A 22,631-nucleotide genomic window follows, 5' to 3' on the forward strand; every position below is an offset into this window, starting at 1 on the left:
TTTTATTTTTTAAGGTCATTTTTATGTAAGTTGTAGGTCATAAATGCTTGCATATTTCATTGTTTTTTAGGTAATTAAAATCCGGGCCCTAGTTATAAATCAAGGGCAAAAGCAGGTATCTTTAAGACATTTAGCAGCAATGTGAAATTACTTGGTTTATTTATAGCTGCTGCTAACCTGGTATTTTATAATGTAGAATATGTGGTTCCAACATTCTCATCTCATGAGGGATATGAAGTGTACTAGTTTGCTGGGGAAATACATACAAACAGAAAAAAATCCACAAACAATACGAGAGTGGAATAGAAGGGAGAATCGATAGAGGCACTCAAATTATCCCCCACCACACACCGTCAGGTGGCTTGTGGAGTATGGATGGAGATGTAGAATAACCACTCATGACTTCTAATGTCCTACCAGCAGTTCTGCTAACTCAGCGACTGTGTGCATAGAGTTAAAAAGAATGGGAAATAATGGTCGAGATGCTTCTGCTAAGCTCCACACCTGTGTAGTCAATGCTAAGCGACGTTTGAGGTGATGTGAAGAGCAATGCTGTTGGATAGTGGACGACTGGAAATGAATGATCTTGATTGATTAATCACACTCTACGCTATTTCAGTCCAATGGAAGGTTTTACTTTTGACGAACAGTACCTGGAGAACGACACCTGCCATTGTGTGTGGTGTCAAAAGCGAAGCATGGGAGAGGTGATGTTATGGTATTGGTGTGTTTGCAGTGGTTTGGGTGCGTTCCCCTCATAGTGATCTGTCAGGCAACAATTTGTGGATAATAACAGTCCTGAAATGGACTGTCCTGCCCCGAGTCCCTAACTGAACCCAATGGAATACATTTGGGATGAATTAGAAGGTTGACCTCGCTCCAGACTCCAGCGACCAACATCACTGCCTTCTCTCGTTTCGTCTCTTGAGGAAGAATGGGCTGCCATTCCTCCACAGACATTCAGACACCATAATGAAAGTATCCCCAGCAGTGTCCAAGATGTCAGTAATGTCAAGGATGAACACATCTCTAATTTGTGTCCACTAATAGGTGTCCACATACCTTTGATCACATAGTATACAATTTCCCAATAAATAGAGCCCCAGCACCCTACAGTTCGCCCCATACTTGAGAACCTTGGCTTCTACCTACATGCCACACCTACCTCTCATCTCCAAAATCTTCATGCCTTTCAACGTAATTTTATACGTCTTCTAGACCATGAAGACATCCCTGAAAGCCGGCCAGTGTGGCCATGCGTTTCTAGGAGCTTCAGTCGGGAACCGCGCGACCGCTACGGTCGTAGGTTCGAATCCTGCCTCGGGCATGGATGTGTGTGATGTCCTTAGGTTAGTTAGGTTTAAGTAGTTCTAAGTTCTAGGGGACTGATGACCTCAGATGTTAAGTCCCATAGTGCTCAGAGCCATTTGAACCATTTCAACAATCCCTGAAATCTACCCCTTCTTCCAAACATAGCCTACCACATCCCAAATGAAGCCTCCAACCCAGCTTTTCCTTGCTGAGATGCCATTCCACTCATCTTCTAATACCTGTGCTAGGCCTGTTAGTTCCTTCCTACTCATATATCGCATGTGCTTTCCATATAAAATTGTCTCCAACACTTCCAACATCGCAGACGCTGCCCACCCCATTACTCCACATCCCTTATGAGAAGAACGTACATCACATCACCATCATTGTGTTGTAAACGTTAGCTAGTTTACTTTCTCATTTTTTATATTCAAATTGTAAAATTTTATAACCCATAGGCTAAACAAGCCAGCCCAGTAAATAACTACTAAATGAAAAGAAATAACTGCTGGGCAGAAAGCTGTCGTACTGCAGTTCAAGAGTGCCCTCCATGCACTGGCGAAGTGGTGTATTGATTCGCCACAAGAGATCATCTGATATTTTACTTCTGATACTTGTCACAGCTATTGTATTCTGAATAGGTATACTGAGACTCTACAATTTTCGTTTTAACCACTTAACTGCATAGTGCTCTACTACCACACAACAAATGACTAAGCTGGATGGAGCGACTTTACTCACTGCGTAACAACCTAGCACCTGTGTGTGTGAATTGTTCAGTAACTGTGCCATTTAGAGCCTGGTGATATGCGGCTGTACACGAAGGCCACCAGATTAATAAACCTGTGATTCCCCCACTTCCCAATTCCACCCCTCCCACCTCAGGGCAGTCTTAACAGCTTGATCTGAGCTTATAGGTGAAGGGCGATGTACAAACTAAAACAATGAATTAAAGGATAAATAGACGGTACCTCAGCTCAGACGGTAAGTGGAGAGTAGGGAAATTCAGTGGTAGGATAAACGTACAGGGATTGGCCATCTTCATGATCTAATTGTTAAACAATGAAAATTTTTTAATAACTGCCAAGTCGAAATAGCAAAATTTCTGTCAATAAAAGTTTTTATTGGATTGCGTTAGGTTGTATGAGGTTTTTCGGAGTTATCCCTCATTTGTGTCACCTAGTTGCTCTAGTATTACGAAAAAGACACAATTCTAATTCTTTTGCTACTTTGAAGGCTAGATGGAGTATTGCATTCCATCTGTTTGTAAAGCGAAGGAAGGGAGGAAGGAAAGAAGGAATCAAGGTTACAGTCTAGCGTCCCATCAACGACGAGATCGCTAGAGACGGAATGCAAGCATAGACTGGAAGAAGATGGGCAGGGCAATCGGCTGTCTCCTTTTCAGAGGAACCATCCAAGCGATGTGGAAATCTCGTGGGAAACCTAAATCTGAAAGGCGGGCTGGTGAGTCGAACTCTGGTCCTCGCAAATTGGAATATGCACCCTTTTAAAGAGTTCCATTGTTTCGTTAGGGCCATCACCTGCTACAGTTATGGAAGAACTGCTGTGGTATCTGTCACTATTTAGTTTAAGGGAACTGTTGGCGGGTGTTTAACGGCGTTTGTAATTTTTTTTTGCTGTAGGTGTGGCGCACAAGAAGGGAATGGTTCCAGAATGTTTAATTCTTTATTTGTCTAAACTTAGCAGCGACTAATCCTATTGACAAATAAGTTTTGGGTTCGATTTTTGATCTTCGTTCTGGCGGAACAGCCTGGAACTGGGTCTATTCAGCCTGGTATAGCCAACTGTGAAGTTGGTGAACTGAGTTGAGTCGAAAGGAAAAGAATACAAAGTCACATGGAAAATCTTCAAATCGTTCTGGTTCAGTACACTCGTGTCCTATTCATTTTTCACAGGTGGAATTTCACTTGAGAACCCAACCTAGTTGTCTGCATTGTCTTTTCGGCCACCTGTCAAATACACTAACAAAGCTGTCACAATTTGAAGAATTCTACGTGGTCACATAATTCATTCGCTGTGCCTCCAGGCAGCTCTACGTGGAAACGTCTCTAGACTCTTCTTCGTGTGTTGCTAGAAAGCCTACAGTCCGCGGCAGGTTGGCGAGTGTCCAGTCTGGCGTCGGACGACCTGCAGTGGCTGGAGAGTCCTGGACTGCAGCCTACCACGGCCTCCAGACGGGACCCTCCTCGGCTTCCAGCGCTCCAGCGGCGTCCATGGCCGCCTCCGCGGGCTCAGGGGACAGCCTGGCAGCCGCCGTCCCCACCGAGCAGTCGACGGGCTGGTCGTCGTCGTCGTCAGCTTCGTCCACCCTGCGAACAACGACTGGTATGGAGCTAAAGGGTCACCATCTGCTACACAGATCAGTAGCGTTCCGTTTTGGTGCGAATAGTTAAATAGAGTAGAAACAATTAACTAGATATGTGGTTTGGATATAAAGTAGTGTCAACACTGCTATAATTAACATCAGACTATATTGACAGACGTTAACCATGTTAGATACCCTCAATATAACCGCTCCGTATCTTGATCACCTTTCCCTATGCAGGTGGAGGTGTCGTACACCACCAGTGTGCCCATCTCTGTCGATGTTTCGCATGGACCACCCTGCGACATAGATGATGTTGTCTCTTCTGTTATAGCACATACCATAAAGAGCTTTCTCCATTTTCACGACTAAGACGTAACCACACAGACCCATATCGGGTGAATACAGTGGATGTTATAGTATTGCCGAGCCTCATGTATGCAGTTCGTTGTGTGTCATCGTAAATTTTCATGAAGGATGATGACATACAGTACAGCAAGGAGATAGGGAGCTCAGTGGGCCTCCCAAATGGGGTTGGTCTGGAATGACATCCCTGCGATCCCGAAACACGCTCCGGCCACATGCCACTTCAGTCTTGATCCATGCATGTTGTTTGTGTTCACTAAACATACTATTAGGGCACTTGAACTGGCCTCCCGCACTTTCAGACAGTTTACACTGCAACTGACTCAAACACAGCTGTTGAACCTCGCTGCATTACTTCGGCTGACCCTCTGCTATCAGCTACAGATTACACACATGCCACTGGATGCGCATCCTTCATTTTATGGCAATGTTGCCACTACTTTTTATCCAACCCCAACATGTATGAAATATGTGTGCATTTTCCAGTTAGAAAATCCCTAATTTTTCCTCAGGTCTCGAAACAAGTAGAGATATGTGATTTGTTTTGAAATGCGCATGCACTCGTTGTGAATACATGACAGGGATGCAAGCACTGTATGGCACACAGAACTCTAGTGGCAGCGGCGAGAGTGACGATTGTTTTTGATTCTGAAGATGACGATGTTTTCATTATAAGAACAGCCTCCAATAACTCCTTTACGCTACTTGCATGGTGTGGCAACAATTGATATTTATCGCGAGTAGAGTGAAACATGTGGTGATGGTGTCATGGATGTGTGTAATGTACGTTTGTGGATGTGACAGAACGTTATGTAGCGACAAACTGAAACAGTTTCGGCCTTGCACCAGCTGGTCTGATGGCATGATTGAGCAAGTGGAGAAGGTAGTTTGGACGATCGCCTAATGAGTGGGGAACACATCGTCCCCAAAGTTGGCGTTGCTGTCGGGTGTGTGGTCACACTCCTGCAGGAAGACCTGAAAAAGAAAATCGTCCTCCAGGTGGGTGCCACGAATGCTGATCGATGACCACAAGGCCGTGCATGTGGCATATTGGCATGCAATGTTGACCCATGATGACATCATGAATGGACTTCCTTGTCATCAATTGTGACAATGCCGACTTTATATCCCACTCTTATTATGTATGGCCGAGAAATCATGCAGTAGCACTGGGACTCAATGGACTGTTATTACAAGATGATTTGTGAGCTGTCATTGCAAGTCCCATCTCCACACTGTTATGGTGAAGTCAACCATATTAAGGCACACATTATCACTCTCACATGCCACACCATGAAGGGTCCACCTATAAGGGTCATATGCTTGGTGGGTATGGCCGGGAAACCTCCATCAGTGAATATGCGATATGTGAAAAACGATAAGTTCGCCAAACTGATTAATGCATTCCATACTGCAGATGTTTTGCATCTGACATCAGAGGGGATGTAGTTTCAGCATTTTTGGGTGCCTACACAGATTCTCTGCTGTGGGAGGGTATCGTGCGACGAATATGGGTGAGATTGAACCAGATGGATGAGGGACTGTTCCTGAAACTGATCAGGAAGATGAAATATTGAGGGCACTCAAAAAAGGGCTAGCAAACAAATCGCCTAGACTGGACGGCTTACATTTAGAATTTTATCAGACTTTTACAAACCTCATGATCCCCAAATGGCTAACAATGTACAGTAAGAAAAAAGGTTGGAAGTCATGCTTAAAGTGATGTGGTGACACAGTTCAGGACCAACCAGTGTTGTCACACAAAATTTCACCAGACCAAACATGCATTGGATTACATAGCTTTTGACTGGATTAATCAGAACTTCCTAACATTGGTCATGTGCCACATGGCGTTTCCACCCATTTTTATCCAGATCATTATGCAGTGCTATGGGATGTGGTCCCCAATATGATAGTGAACGCCTGAGATGGGGAACTTATTCTGATTATGAGCGCGATAAAACAAGGCTGCCTGCTATCAACGGTCCTCTCTGGTAGCGCTTGAACCACTCATGAACAGGCTGAGGGAGATGTTCACTGTCATGGAGATGAGGGATAACTCATCAGTCGGGCAGATGTGGACAACCTGCTGTTCCTCATGCGGTTGACAGAGGAAGGTCCTCCAATTCAATCACACAGTATGGAGTCGTGGCGACAGTGTTCTGAATACAGCGAAATCTGGGATAATGCTCATTTCACTGGATGGGGACCTCGGCCCTTTTCGAGTGGTGCAAATGTTAAGGTGCCTGGGGATTCCATTCACCCGTGATCTACAAAGGACTGCCATGGCGAGTTATAGGCACCTGCTCCAGATTATTCACGTTCGGATGCGAGATAATTCCTTACAAATGCTGGGCGTGATACAATTCATGCAATATGTCAACATACATGTTTTGTCATTGCTGCCACATATTGCACAGTTATTTCAACTGCCATTGAGAACTGTGGATCGCCTGGTGGCAATCTTCGGATATTTTGACAGCTGGAGGATGATACTCAATATCTGTTACGCCACTCTAACCCTCGGCACATGGGACAGTGGCCTTGGCCTTACATATGTTCACCTAAAGGCTTCAGCCCTGTTCATGTGGGCAATGTTCAGAATATGGTACCGTGCGATAACGTCGGCGCTGACTGACGAGCTAATGCCATGCTCTCAAGTATCGCCTGTTCCAGTCGCTGTCATTTATTTGTATTGCAACGTTTCTTGGAGACTATAGCTGTGTCTGCCATGAGCCGCCGTCGTTCAGAGGAACGACAGTGCGAAATATTTGTCGCCCCTTAATGTAGTATCACGACAAGAACGTGATGGTACAGCGATACCCAAAGAGAGCCTGGGCCACCCTCTGGCGTTGTGTGAACCCACCGTACTTGAGCTTGACGGCTCGATCTTCGTGGTATGTTCTCCTTAATCACAGGTACATGACACAGGCCAGACTGCACGCCATAAACATGGCTGAATCGTCTCTTTGCACACACTGCAGGGCGATGGACACAGATGAATACTGTGTCTGGTGTGCAGAAAGGCCATGGAAGTGTGGACTCTGATGTATTGTATCACAGACAGAGACAACATTGGTGGTAATTCTCTACCTGGATATGACATACTTCAATTGACAAAAAAATCAAGGCAATCAATTGGATTTCAAGGATAGCGGTGAGTTGGGTATATGATGGCAATGGAATGGAGATGCTGCAATACGAACTCCACGAGAAGATACAGCGCTGAATGAAATATGAAACACATTATGCCAATTTCTTGAGAAGATCCTCCCAACAGATGGGGCGTTCCAGTTTTACTGAGTAGTTAGTTTCGACTGGATACACGAACGAATGTAGCTGTTCTAATAAATAAGGTGTTTGTATTTCCTGAATGGAAACTGGTGTAAAGGTACTAACTGTCATGTTGTGTAATTGCACTGTTAGTACTTTGTTCGACCTCTGTTCTTCCTGAGCACCTCAAAAATTCTCTTTGGGATTGATTTTGTTAGGGCTTGTAGTTCTCTCAGTGAAATTGTCGCCCACTCTTCTTGTACCGCACTTTTCAGCTCACATACGACCTCAAATTCTCTTCCATTGCTTAAACACTCCTTGCAAGCATTCCGCAGCAGTTTACCACAGGGTTCATATCCAGGCTACCTCCAAGCCAGGGCAAGACATTGATATCTTTATCTTCAAATCACTTTTGGATGTAGCAGAAATATGCACAAATGCATTATATTGTTGAAACATTAGAGTTCTGTTCCCTAAGTCATCATATATTCTAATCAGTTCTCTCCCTAGCATCTTAGTGTACTTGTTAGAGTTCTTTGTAGTGTTCAGCCAAGCAACACGTGATTTACTTTTAGCGTAGAAGGCTGGACAAATCATAACACTTCCATCACCAAAATTTCTGCTCATTCTTACCTGCTGTTCTGTTCTCAGATCATGCCAATAATACTGAAATCTATCCTGACTTCTTTTCATTACTGAAGATAACTTTACTCCATTCTGAAATCCAACAAACGCCAATAGAGCCCATTTATGTTTGAGTCTTAGAGCACATTGCTGCAGTATGTTCTTGAAAGCAAGATGTGTCGTACACACCTGGTAGTTGCCGATAACTGTAATTCGTCAACAAGTTGAAAAGAATAACGGCTGGTTTTGTGTAACAGTAACCGTTCGATGCCTCAAATAATTTTCTGATTAGACTGTCCATACCGTGCGCCAAATCTATCGAAATTATCGATCACCGTGTTTTTATGGTTCAACTTCTTGGCGATTTCACAATCAAAGAGTCGCATTTCCTTGTACACATCAATTTTTTCATCACATGATAACTGTTTTCCACGTGGCATTGTCAGAGTCGTGGTATATGTACACGACACGCAAGGTCACTAATGGTATCTGTTGCCTATCTGCACGTACGCACACACTAACACCATACAGAGCCGACTGTCTTGTGTGTGAACTCCTAAGGGACCAAGCTGATTAGGTCATCGGTCCCTAGACTTACACACTACTCAAACTAACTTATGCTAAGAACAACACACACATCCTTGCCCGAGAGAGGACTCGAACCTCCGGCGGGAGGGGCCACACAGCCCGTGACATGGCGCCTCAAACAGCTCGGCCACTCAGTGCGGCGACTGCCTTCTACTGTGTTTCTCCCTCCACCACCTGAATAGTTGATGTTTTGTTATACTCTGTACTACTGACATCAAATGCAATACCATTTGAATGCATTTGTCCGTATACTGGGTGCCATACTCTTGCACACACAATGTACTGACAACTATTCCAGCTGACAATGTTACTTTTCTGTAAACATCCGTGCCTTTACATTGATTCCCACTACTGCATGCAGTGTTACAGGAGGCCTTTGGACATTCTGTCCTTCCCTACAGCGCAAGTCGAATTAAACTGTTGAACGAGGAGAGAAATCAACTTTAAAGGAAACTGACCTGTTGCCCCAGTTACTGCCCTCACTGCAGAAAACGATGCTGCTGTGACAGTGAGAGAACATCAACGAATAATCTTACCAACACTTCCAAACATAGTGAAAATTTCACTGGGTGTCACCCAGAAATTGGTGACAGAAAATGTTCACTGGAGGCACGTTCCTGTGTTCTGGGTTCCGTGATGCGTACTGAATATCTTGCAAAAATCTTTGTGGAGTACGTTCTTCGCCCTCCCTATAGTCTGGATTTAGTCCTGTGTAACTTCTTTCTAGGCCCTACCCTGAGGAAACACCTTCGCAGGAGGCATCTTCCACATCAAAAGCAGCAGTGATCGTTGCAGAGGCGATTCTGAAGCATGTAACGAGAATGACTACCAGCATATCTTTGCAGACAGGCAGAAACGCTAGGACAAGTGTATCGCATCCAAAGGAGACTATATGGAGAATGATCGTGAAAATTATGGACATAAGTAAAGGTACATTGTAAAAAAAGTTATGATCATTCCTTACTGAACAGTCATTGTATATCCAACAAAGAGTTGAGGACACTGGGTGCAATTGGATGTAACTGCTAAGTCAAATTGAAAAAAAAAATTAAGTGATTGTACGGCATTTTGGACCAGGAGACCCAATCTAAAACTGTTCAGCTGCTTAGTTCGGGTCTTTCTATTCGACACCACGTCGACAGCTTGCACGCCGACGATGATGGAATGATGGTGAGGGCAAGACACACACCCAATCCTCGAGCAGATAAAATCTCCAAACCAGTCTGAAGAATGGCCTGGATCACACACATGTCAATCAGCTGTGCTCACCACTCGACTATGGAGGCGGGCAATGAGACAAACGAGTTGGCATAGGACAGGAACTCGTGATGGGTCATACAGAACCAGAGAGAAGGCTGATGGAAAAAAAACTGGAAGACATACTCCTGTTGTGCAGTCTGGATATGACGTGAGACGTTACATTTAGAGCAACAAATCGGGGGACACGATTTGCCATTACCTGGAGACCTGCAGGAGGATTTCCAGCGAGCCAGGTCCAGTGACAAAAGAGTTGGCAGGGGGAAGAATATGTGGTGGGCCGCATCAAGGACGTGAGACGTAACATTTAGAACAGCATGTCGGAGGCCAGGGGTCGCCATTATCTGAAGGACTGCCTGAGGACTTCTAGAGAGCTGGGCCAACAACAAACGAGTTTCCGGAGGAGAGGAACTTGTGGCAGGCCACATCGAACTGGTCAGGACACTAACGGGGAAAAAAAACTGGAAGAGAATCTGGTATTCTGCAACCGGGATAAGACAAGGGACGTTAGATGTAGGACAGTGCCTCAGGAGCCAGGAGTCATTGTTACCTGGAGGAGTGCATGAGGACTTCCAGCGACCCAGGTCCAGTAACAAAAGAGTTGGTAGAGGGGAAGAATATTTGGTGGACCGCATCAAGGACGTGAGACGTAACATTTAGAACAGCATGTCGGAGGCCAGGGGTCGCCATTATCTGAAGGACTGCCTGAGGACTTTTAGAGAGCTGGGGGCCAACAACGAACCAGTTGCCAGAGCAGAGGAACTTGTTGCAGGTCACATCGAACTGGTCAGGACACTAATGGGGAAAATACTGGAAGAGAATCTGGTATTCTGCAATCTGGATATGACGAGGGACGTTACACACAGGACAGTGCCTCAGGGCCCAGGAGTTGTAGTTAACCTGGAGGAGTGTATGAGGACTTCCAGAGAGCTAAGTCAAGGGACAAAAGAGTTGGCAGAGGGGAAAAAAGTGTGGTTGGCCACATCAATGACGTGAGACAATACATTTAGGACAGCAGGTCGGAGGCTAGGGGTCGTCATTACCTGAAGGACTGCCTGAGGACTTTCAGAGAACGGCCAGCAACGAACGAGTTGCCAGAGGAGAGGAACTTGTAGTAGGCCACATCGAACTGGTCAGGACACTAATGTGGAAAAACTGGAAGAGCTTCTGGTATTCTGCAATCTGGATCGACGAAAGACGTTACATGTAGGCCAGTGCATCAGGGGCCAGGAGTCGTAGTTACCTGGAGGACTGCGTGAGGACTTTTGGAGTGGCAGACCAAGTGACGAACGAGTTGTCAGAGGAGAGAAACTTGTAGTGGGCCATACTGAACTAGTAGGAATAAAACTGGGAGTAAGCTCGTGTTCTGCAGTCTGGACATGAAGTGAGACGTTACATTAAGAACAACAGGGTCGCCATTACCTGGAGGACTGCGTGAGGACTTCCGGAGAGCCAGGCCCAGCGACCGGGGGCGACGGTGGAGCGACAGAGGCGGCGCGGGAATCCGGCCGACCTCCAAAGACCGCAGAGCCCGGGGGCGACGGCAGGGGCGGCGCGGCGGCCGCGGACGAGGTGGGCGGCACGGGGGTGGAGGGCCCGGCGGCAGAGGCGGCGGCCGCTGCGGCGGCGGCTGCGGCAGCGTCCCAGGCGGAGGCGGGCCGCGGCGCGAATAGCGCCGGCGACAGCTGCGGCGGCGGCGGGGGCGGCACGCCGTGGTGCAGGTGGTGGCCCAGCGCCTGCATGTGGGAGGCGGCGGCAGCGGCGGCGGCGGCCAGCTGCACGTAGTGCGACGGCAGCAGGAACACCAGCTGGCCGTCCGGCAGCCGCGACGGAATTACCTGCTGCTGCACAAGCCAGCCGACATTCTCGCTGTGGTGCACCTCCTCGAACTATCAGATCAGTTCCTACTTGCTAATATGGCTCACTGCTCGGTGCAACACACGTCAAAAAAAGTATCCCATTATCATTTCATCCCCATCGACGCGCAAGTCGCCGAAGTGGCGTCAAATCGAAAGACTTGCACCAGGCGAACGGTCTACCCGACAGGAGGCCCTAGTCACACGACATTTCATTTCATCACCCAATGCAGGGGAAGGTGTGTCAGTTTTGTAACTGTCCCTCTACTGATCAGAATGCAACCTGTGACGTTCTTTGTAATGACATACGAAGTTATCGCCATCGCTACCTATGGATAGGACGCCACACTCGAATGGATTGCAGCATTTCAATAGAAAATAAAGCATCAGTAGGACCAGATTGAAGACGTCTTTGGAAGAGTAGACTGAACATCCATTACGCCACTAAGGACAATCCCAACAGATGATCGGATCAATGTTATGCGCAGAAGGCTTGTCAACTGAGGAAGTTGATCAATGTGTGCACTGGAGTGTAAGTGATGAGGTGTGGACATGGAACCGGTTCCAACTGACAGGCAGTGTTGAGGACTTATCACCCCCCAGGGAACCATTTTCGAGAGGTGCTCAGGATGATCGATATCTTCAACTTTTGTGTCATTTGAGTGCCCCAGAACCAAATCCAGTGATCACAGAGGCTACAGGACGTCGTATATCGCCTCAAGCTTTACAGGACGAGTGCATTATGCGAATCTTCATTCCCAACAAACGTGACGAGCAGCACATCGTACACCCCTGCACTACAACACCATGTTACATATGGGCTAGAAATCGTGCAGAATGGAGATTGCAGGGCTGGCTTTGGGTGTAGTTTACAGACGACACTTGGATTGTTTATAGCGTGATACTCGTAAACAAACACAACAGCCTGGTAATTTGCAACACCTCCAACACTGGGTCCCACAGGTGGAACAAGGTGGTGTTGTGATGTTCTGTGGTGACATGACATCGGGCCACTGCACACTGCTTGTGATAGTTGAGGAAAATCTCACTGCTCTGCAGTGCTGGGACAGGATTCAAAAGCAAATAGTGCCACCATATTGCCAAAATTTTGGTGACAACTTCAGCTTTATGGATGATAGCCCATGTGCTCATCGTGTTGTTCTTCTGAAGACGGTCCTTCAGAATGCAAGGCTCACCAGACTGGAGTGGCTTGTATGTTCCCTGGATATGAACCCTATCGAACATGTGTGGGATCGATTGATATGAACTGTTTTTGGACGTCGACAACGACAATGCACATCATGCTACTTATGCAGAATCAATACTGAAGAGTGGGACAGTTTAGACCAGGGCTGAATTGATTGTCTCATCCCTGGTGTATGCCACGACGGATTCACGCCTGCATCCGAGCATCTGGACATTCCACCATGTACTGACGTTTCTCAGGAGCTCCGTGAAATAGCTGCATGGAACTGTTGGGTTTTTTCATTGGTAATCTGAAAGCATTTCAAACGCATGTATACGCTTACCTCAGAGCCAATTTTAGAGTCTGAGACACGTGTTTCGAAATAAAGGGGAGAACCAAAATTTTTATATATATCTGTATACATTGTCTGTCAGTGTTGCAACTTACGGAGGCGCCTTGAACAAACAACTGTAAACAACAGATGTGCAGTCCATTGTGCGCACACAGTGTTAAGTAGTGTACATCTGGATGTAGTGTACACACAAATTACAATGCAGAAATATGTCTAAACCGCGTGTTCGATAAATTCTCCAGAATATTCTGAAGAAGAGAAAAGTATGTGCAAAATTTGTTCCACATACCTTGCCTTCTGAACAGAGAAGACGATGCGTGCACACCTGTCACGGTGTGATTGAAATGCAAAATGTGGGCAATTCTCTTCTAGAAAAATCATCAGACCTGACGAGATTTGGTTTAACAGTACGATACTACTGTGTATTTTATAAGCGCAGCATTTCACATGAAGGGTTAAGGCTTCGACGACGCAGTCGATTTTTGAGGCAATGTGACGCGCGAGTTGAACAATATCCCAGTGAGGACTCTTCTGACAGTTGCACATGGCGGTATGAGGATTTTTTGTGATGGATTAAACTCCTCCCGAATAGGGCAGGAAGGCCCAACGGCACCGACCGGCCGCCCTGTCATCCTCACCCATAGGCGTGACTGGATGCGGATACGGAGGCGCATGTGGTCAGCACACCCTCTCCCGGCCGTATGTCAGTTTCTGAGACCGCGAATAAAAAACGCCTTCTCTTGCTTCAAGACAAGGAGTTTTTATTTGCAAAAGAAATACATCTATACTGTATTATAGGTGAAAGTCCCAAGTATCACATCCTGCAACCATTCACCCTGATAGGCCCTCATTCACGCGTTATCGATGAAAAAAAAAATTGTAATTTCGCGTGATGCTCTGAAGATTTAAAAATGATAGATCGTTTGCATAGCGTAATACTGATAGAAGAAGAATGTTATTCGAGAGGTTGTTGGTTCGAATTTTCGTCAGGCACTTTCAAATTCTTTATTTTTTAATTTTCACCCAAATGACTTTTATCATTTTTTATTCAATTAAAGGATTTAAATGTAATTATTTTATTTCTATTCTTCTATCGCCGGTCGGAGTGGCCGAGTGGTTCTAGATGCAACAGTCTGGAGCCGCGCGACCGCTACGGTCGCAGGTTCGAATCCTGCCTCGGGCATGGATGTGTGTGATGTCCTTAGATTAGTTAGGTTTAAGTAGTTCTAAGTTCTAGGGGAATGATGAGCTTAAAAGTTAAGTCCCATAGTGCTCAGAGCCATTTGAACTATTTTCTTCTATCACTTCATTTTAATCGCTGTATTTTTTTCCAATTGCTATCATTTTGTCTTCCTCTCAATCTTTTTTCCACTTGGAATGTCTGTACATATGAATTTAGTTTTTTCATTTATCTATAATAATATTTAAATATTCGAAAATGCCAATCGATCGTTTAAAAAAAACAAAAGACGAAATAATATATATGCAATGGCGTTAAAAATGTAATAGTGGACACAAGATGTACATTTTCTGGGATGGTAATCGTCATAAAAACATTTAAGTCATAAATTTTTATTGCTGTACGTATAAAGTAATGCAGATGAAGATTTAAACGAAAGAAGGGATTCATGATAAAATGAAATTCAACCCAAATGAGAAACAAACATACTGAATGCAATAAGATACACGAAAATACAGTATGATGAAACGGGAGAAATTAAATCGACGTCAATAAATGGAAATATTTAAAATTACATGCATTATAATTCCAAGTGGAAAAAGAATTGTAGGAAGACAGAATGAAAGCAACTGAAAAATTTAAAACGGTAATTAAAATGAACAAAGGAACAGAAATAAAAAATTACATTTAAACCCATTAATTGAATAAAAACAAAGATCAAAGACCTTTCGGTAAAGAACCTTCAACATCGCAGCGCGTCAGCAATCGTTGGTTAATATATTAAAAAACTAGAAACCCTCCTCGGCTGCGAAAAAAGCACCTAGTGCTAACCTAGATTTCGGCGTAGATAACTACACCTTCTTCAGAACAATAAAACCCACAAGTGCCTAAGAAGACCTTTGTCAATGATTAACAGAACACCAAAGCTATACATTTATTAACACAAACAGTACATATGTACAAAGTCTAAACCGTTACTTAACTTAATAGTGTAACCTCCACCTCATACCGGCCTATGTGGAGGTTACACCATTAAGATAAGTAAAGGTTTAGACTTTGTACATATGCACTGTTTGCATTTTCCTTTTTTTCGTTTAAAAATATATAGCTTTGGTGTTCTTTTAATCATTGACAAAGGTCTTCTTAGGCACTTGTGGGTTTTATTGTTCTGAAGAAGGTGTAGTTATCTACGCCGAAACCTAGGTTAACACTACGTGCTTTTTTCGCAATCGAGGCGGGTTTCTAGTTTTTTAATACCTTTCGGTAAAGGTTAAAAAATAAAAAATTGCGAAGCGCCTGACGACATTCGAACCCCTAACCTCTCGCATGTGAGGCTTGTCCTGAGACCATTACGTACGCGACCGGTTTCTGTGGAATTTCTAGTTTGAAGCTCAAGAGCATTACGCAAAATTCCAAATTTTTTCCTCTATTACTCGCAAAACGTGTGCCCGCCAGCGTGAATGGCTCCAGAGTATCACAACAGGGACCTTAAACTGCATCACCATGTAGATGGTTTCCAAAAGGGGGTCCCACCATTGGGGACCTCTCCTGTTAAGAATTGTACAGGGCAGAAGTGAACACCAGCGCAATTGAGCGAGGGCCTAAGAGTCTTCACAGGGAATCTTCATCTTCAAATCTCAATCCATCAGTTTATTGAAGAGTTTTACCGAAGAGCATGTCATTCTCAATGGAGAGAAGTCTTCCGAAGTAAGAGTGATTTCGGGTGTGCCACAGAGGACTGTCATAGGACCGTTGCTATTCACAATATACATAAATGACCTTGTGGATCACATCGGAAGTTCACTGAGGCTTTTTGCGGATGATGCTGTAGTATATCGAGAGGTTGTAACAATGGAAAACTGTACTGAAATGCAGGGGGATCTGCAACGAATTGATGCATGATGCAGGGAATGGCAATTGAATCTCAATGTAGACAAGTGTAATGTGCTGCGAATACATAGAAAGAAAGATCCTTTATCATTGAGCTACAATATAGCAGGTCAGCAACTGGAAGCAGTCACTTCCATAAATTATCTGGGAGTAGGCATTGGGAGTGATTTAAAATGGAATGATCATATAAAATTGATCGTCGGTAAAGCAGATGCCAGACTGAGATTTATTGGAAGAATCCTAAGGAAAGGCAATGCGAAAATAAAGGAAGTAGGTTACAGTACACTTGTTCGCCCACTGCTTGAATACTGCTCACCAATGTGGGATCCGTGCCAGTTAGGGTTTACAGAAGAGATAGAGAAGATCCAACGGGGAGCAGCGCGCTTCGTTACAGGATCATTTAGTAATCGCGAAAGCGTTACGGAGATGATAGATAAACTCCAGTGGAAGACTCTGCAAGAGAGATGCTCAGTAGCTCTCTGCACGGGCTTTTGTTGAAGTTTCGACAACATACCTTCACCGAGGAGTCAAGCAGTATATTGCTCCCTCGTACGTATATCTCGCGAAGAGACCATGGGGATAAAATTAGAGAGATTAGAGCCCACATAGAGGTATACCGACAATCTTTCTTTCCACGAATAATACGAGACTGGAATAGAAGGGAGAACCGATAGTGGTACTCAAAGTACCCTCCGCCACACACCGTCAGGTGGCTTGCGGAGTATGGAAGTAGATGTAGATGTAGAAGAGATGGTAATCCCACGGTGCCAAGTGAGTGCAAGAGGGTGGGTGTTTTTGTCCATTGCTTCTTCGTGGGTATTCGTTAACATTCTCAGAACCCATACTTTTTTTAAGCTTACACTGCCTCAATATTCTGCACACACTCCCGCCTCTTATTTCCACTCGGACTGACACTTGTTTCACTTGACAGCCAAAACCAGATATGTGAATATGCCACGTATTGTGAGCAGTCTGTGGAGTGTTCGGTCTTGATAACCTGCTTGCCCACCCACTGGCTGTACCGCGAGAAGCATCACGTGGAAAAATGTAAATTAGTGAGGATGAGTAGAAAAAACAAACACGTAACATTCGGGTACACCATTGCTAATGTCCTGCGTAACACAGGCACGTCGTTTAAATATCTGGGCGTACCACTGCAATGTGATGTGAAATGGATCGAGCATCTGAGGACGGTGGTAAGAAAGGCGAATTTCCGACTTCGGTTTATTGGGAAATTTTTTAGGACAGTGTGACTCACCTGTAAAGGAGACCGCATATAGGAGAGTGGTGCGACCTATCCTTGAGTACTGCTCGAGCGTTTGGGATCAGTACCACGTCGGGTTAAAGGAAGACATCGAGGCAGTTCAGACGCAGGCTGCTAGATTTGTTACCGCCAGGTTCGAACAATACATAAGTGCTACGGAGATGGTTTGCGAACTCAAATGGGAATCCATGGAGGTAACGTTCTTTTCGAAGAACATTATTATGAAAATTTAGAGAATCGGCATTTGAAGCTGACTGCAGAACGATTTTTCTTTTGCCAACATCCAGGGTGTCCCCATAAAATGTATACGGTCTTTTACAGCTCATAACTACCACATCTTTTTTCCCTTTTTCATGTGTGACAGCTTGAAAAACGGCTGAAAGCAGTCTGAATTTTGAGCAACGTAAGTTCGTTCTGAGGTGATACTGGAAGACTGAGAACGTTAAGTAAAGTGCAGAGGTATTTCAGAATGAAGTTTCAACGAGATGTACCATCGAGACCCACTATTACTCGTCAGTGACCTAAGACTGAGGAAGAAGGAGCTGTCCAGAATGAATTAGTTGAAAGCAGCCACTGAAAAGGAATGTGCCAAAAGACCAACTGCAACGATTAGGAAGATGTTGGATTTCATCGGTCATCATTATCAGTTGTTTCTAGACCACAATGGCTAACAATTTCAACACTTTTGGCAAAAGGCTTCCTTTTACATTTGTTCACATTATTTTGTATTTTGAAGTTTTTTCGTACCATAATAAATGTTAGTGTACAGGCATAAAAAATATACACATTTTTTGGGACACCCTGTGCATTGTGTGTAAGGACCACGAAGATAAGATACGAGAAATTAGGGCTCACACGAAAGCATATAGACTGTCGTTTTTCCCTCGCTCTATTTGCGAGTGAGACAGGAAAGAAAATGAATAGTACTGATACAGGTACCCTCCGCCACGCGCCGTACGGAGGCTTGCGAATTATCTATGTAGATGCAGATGTACACTACTGGCCATTAAAATTGCTACACCACGAAGAAATGCAGATGATAAACGGTTATTCATTGGACAAATTTATTATACTGTAACTGCCATGTGATTACATTTTCACGCAATTGCGATGCATAGATCCTGAGAAATAATTACCCAGAACAACCACCTCTGGTCGTAAAAACGGCCTTAATACGCTTAGGCATTGAGACAAACAGAGCTTGCATAGTGCTTACAGGTACAGCTGCCCATGCAGCTTCAACACGATACCACAGTTCAGAGTAGTGAATGGCATATTGTGACGAGCCAGTTGCTCGGCCACCATTTACCAGACGTTTTCAGTTCGTGAGAGATCTGGAGAATGTGCTGGCCAGGGCAGCAGTCGACAATTTCTGTATCCAGAAAGGCCCGTACAGGACGTGCAACATGAGGTCGTGCATTATCCGGCAGAAATGTAGCGTTCGCAGGGACTGAATGAAGGGTAGAGCCATGGGTCGTAACACATCTGAAATGTAACGTCCACTGTTCAAAGTGCCGTCAATGCGAACAAGAGGTGACCGAGACGCGTAACCAGTGGCACCCCATACCATCGCGTTGGGTGATACGTCAGTATGGAGATGTCGAATACACGCTTCGAATGTGCGTTCACCGCGATGTCGCCAAACACGAATGCGACCATCATGATGCTGTAAACAGAATCTGGATACATCCGAAAAAATTACATTCTGCCATTCGTGCACACAGGTTCGTCGTTGAGTAAACCATCACAGGCGCTCCTGTCTGTGATGCAGTGTCAAGAGTAACCGCAGCCATGGTCTCCGAGCTGCTTCACATGACGTCGAACTGTTCGTGCAGATGATTGTTGTCTTGCATATTTCCCCATCTGTTGACTCAGGGGTCGAGACGTGGCTGAATGATCCGTTACAGCCATGCGGACAAGATGCCTGTCATCTCGACTGCTAGTGATACGAGGCCGTTGGGATCCAGCACGGCGTTCCGTACTACCCTCCTGAACCCATCGATTCCATATTCTGCTAACAGTCATTGGATATCGACCAACGCGAGCAGCAATGTCGCGATACGATAAACCGCAATCGTCATAGGCTACAATCCGACCTTTATCCAAATCGGAAACTTAGTGGTAAGCATTTCTCCTCCTTACACGAGGCATCGCAACAACATTTCACCAGGCAACGCCGGTCAACTGCTGTTTGCGCATGAGAAATGGGTTGGAAACTTTCCTCATTTCAGCACGTTGTAGGTGTCGCCAACCTTGTGTGAATGCTCTGAAAAGCTAATCATTTGGATATCACAGCATCTACTTCCTGTCCGTTAAATTTGGCGTCTGTAGCACGTCATCTTCATGGTGTAGCAATTTTAATGGCCAGTAGTGTAGATGTAGATCCGCAAACACTCTGTACATTCTCTTGTGAATGTCTCTCACGGTCTCGTTCTCACAACATAGGAACTCTGCAACGGCTCGTCACTTCGGACAAACATCAACAGCCATCTAGATGGAGGACGACGAAGCGCGAATTGCAGAAATAGGTTCAATCAAATATGAATATAAGTGAGAACAATGTCGCTATGACCTCCATGCATAGTAAACACATAGAACAAAAGTTGAGTTTTCGAAAGAATGGTTGTGGATTTCATTTGGAGCGACCCTCTTAAATGATGTCACTGAAGCAGCTTGTCCGAAAGCCGCGCTTCCACGTGCAACTCATTAAGTGGTGCCTCTCAAGGGCTGTCACGGTAATTGCGTGTGCAAACACGCATGGTCGTGTGACTCCAGTGACGGCGCATTTAGCAGAGCCACTGAAAGATAAAGTCGTTTTAACTTTGTGACATCACTTTCCTTCCCCTCTCCCCCACCCCCGCCTCCACCCACCCAACCCCTCGCGCGAAACAGATTAGCCTAATTTGGCTGCCATCCTGTGGCTGAATTTCGATTTTCGTGTTAGTTAAGTACCAGTCCAGTGAATCTAAGAAAGGAAGTAACAAGGTTTGTCCCGCTAGTACGAAGGAAAACTAGCCAAAGTTGCAAATTTCACTTTTTTATTTACTTCAGCACCATATCCAGGGCGTGACCCATTTTCAAATCATTCAAGGCTTTTTTTTTAAATTACCGCCACCAGTCACAAACTTTGCCAACTATTGTATTACTTATTTATTTAACGACATGTTTCGAGGGTTAAACCTCATCTTCAGGCTAAATGGCATTACAAAAACAGCTTTACAATAAGGTCATACTGCTGTTACATAGTCTTTTCGTAAATACTGTGGTCATCTTTGTTCTTCTCGTGTGGCAGTCTCGTTGTGATGACCAAGAGAGCCACGGAAATCGATACACCGCAACTCCCTGTTTACATATCTCTGCATTTGAATGTCTTTGGCACTTCAGTGTAGTTAAGAATGACGTGCTGTGTTCTGTTTCTTCGGAAGTCTTCAGTCCAGTGACAAACCAGGGCTGAAATTTTCTACGCCAGTATTGTGTTCGCTACGCTGCAGGCCAGAACTCTACCGAACGTTTTCTGGAAATAGAGAACACAGCATCAACCTGTGCACCCTAAGTGTAGACTATCTGGTATCTGGCGATACGAGGACCAGTTGCGTAACGTCCGTTGCGAGTGCTGGGAGGTGACTGGCCAGGCGACATTTTGAGGTAAAAGTCGCGTCTGTTAGCTCCCGAATTTTCGCTCAGAGCGCATCTATGGCAGAGTTTGCTCCTGCTGACAAGACGTGGCGTACGAAGCGGTGGTCTGCTCGTCACTCAGGAGCCGACATGTGGCTTTGCGCCCCCTCGCTGCGGTGACGTAACAACACACGCGGCTGCCGTTTAGCAACAGGTGGCGTGTTAGGATGCTAATGCGGCGAGCGGGAAGCGAAGCGGAGACCAGAGTAGGGGCCGATCAATGAGGGCGAGACGTGTGTGATGGGCCGACCACACACCGCCCCTGTCCGTGAACACTGTACACTGTACGCGGTAAAGGCAGTACTGTCGTAGAGGTTCCATCGTTGTGGGGGAGGGGTAACCATACAACTGGCACCTCCGTAGCACCCTAGGACGTAGCGACCAGCAGGAAAGAAGGCAGAGCCTTCTGCGAGTACCAGCAACCCCACCGTCGATTCTTTAAGGAATCCAACTCCCATGTATAAAGCTAGGTGTCGACGGGATGTGCTAATATGGGGCAGACCGTCGCAGGTTCTCGAGTGTCACGTTATCTCGCTACAGCACCGTTTACTTCGTTCACGACGTCATCCGGTGAAATCAGTGCACTTGTCCTTTGCCCGGAGAGGTTGTCATGTCTTTATCTGATTTTTTTCTTTATATATGTACAGGAAACGCCAGGACTTACTACACGGAGAAACAGACAACGAAGCAACGATGGGTGAATGAAGCAATGGCTGAATTATGCCTGGAAAATTTGCTCACCTACATTTTTTTCAAGGGCGTTTGAAAAGTCCGTGCAAAATCCGAGAGATGGCACCACCGGCGCGTATCGAGGTCATGTTTAGTTAGTAGCACCTTGGGAAAGAATGCACACCAAGTTTCAACCATATTGGTCTATTTCTTTTTGTTTGGCATTCGTATGAATCGAGGAAGTCGAGTGATTGTCGAATAATGGACGGAAAAGAATTTCGTGTGGTGATTGAACATTACTTTATGAAAGGCAAAACGCCCTACGGCTATACACCCAGACGAGTAATTTAAAACAGGGCCTAAACACAGCTGAGAAGATGGAGCACGCAGTAACGGAAAGCAATGACGAGGATGGACCCACCTGGCAGAAAAGCTGCTCAGCTACTACAATCTGTAAACCAGAACGAACTGTCGAGTAGCTGCCATTTTCAAACTTATGGCACCCTGTTGTGGTTAAATAACCCACAGTTGTTCTGGGACGAAGAAATACGGAAATACTGCTGAAGTTTCAGAACGGTGTCTTCATTTCCACGCAAATTTTCTGGCCGATTCCGCAGTTTTATGCGCATCATCAAGTTGAAGCTTTGTTTGAAATTTGGTAATCTTATGTCTGTCAGTTCGGTAGCACTGTTTGTACTACACAGTCATTTTGCTACAGACTCTTTCGAAATCTGTTCATAACTGCTTTTTTACTATGCTGTGGATTATCTCCAAAGTGTGTTATTATGTTTAGTGCCCGCTGCTTGGACAACGA

General features: G+C 45.2%; 1 protein-coding gene across 1 annotated transcript in view; it reads right to left on the reverse strand.

Annotated features, from left to right (window-relative positions):
- Positions 1-1,350: 1,350 nt before the first annotated feature.
- The window catches only part of LOC126291496 (transcription factor HES-1-like), a 387,022-nt gene continuing 365,741 nt past the window's right edge, over positions 1,351-22,631 (reverse strand). The window contains exons 7-9 of the mRNA XM_049985003.1: positions 11,493-11,589; positions 11,168-11,258; positions 1,351-3,641 (exon numbers count right to left, since the gene is read on the reverse strand). Coding sequence (XP_049840960.1) covers positions 3,491-3,641; positions 11,168-11,258; positions 11,493-11,589 — 339 coding nt within the window. The 3' untranslated portion in view covers positions 1,351-3,490. The remainder of the gene's footprint in view (positions 3,642-11,167; positions 11,259-11,492; positions 11,590-22,631) is intronic.

This window comes from Schistocerca gregaria, chromosome 9 (genome assembly GCF_023897955.1).
Source record: "Schistocerca gregaria isolate iqSchGreg1 chromosome 9, iqSchGreg1.2, whole genome shotgun sequence".
Classification (NCBI taxonomy): Eukaryota; Metazoa; Arthropoda; class Insecta; order Orthoptera; family Acrididae; genus Schistocerca; species Schistocerca gregaria.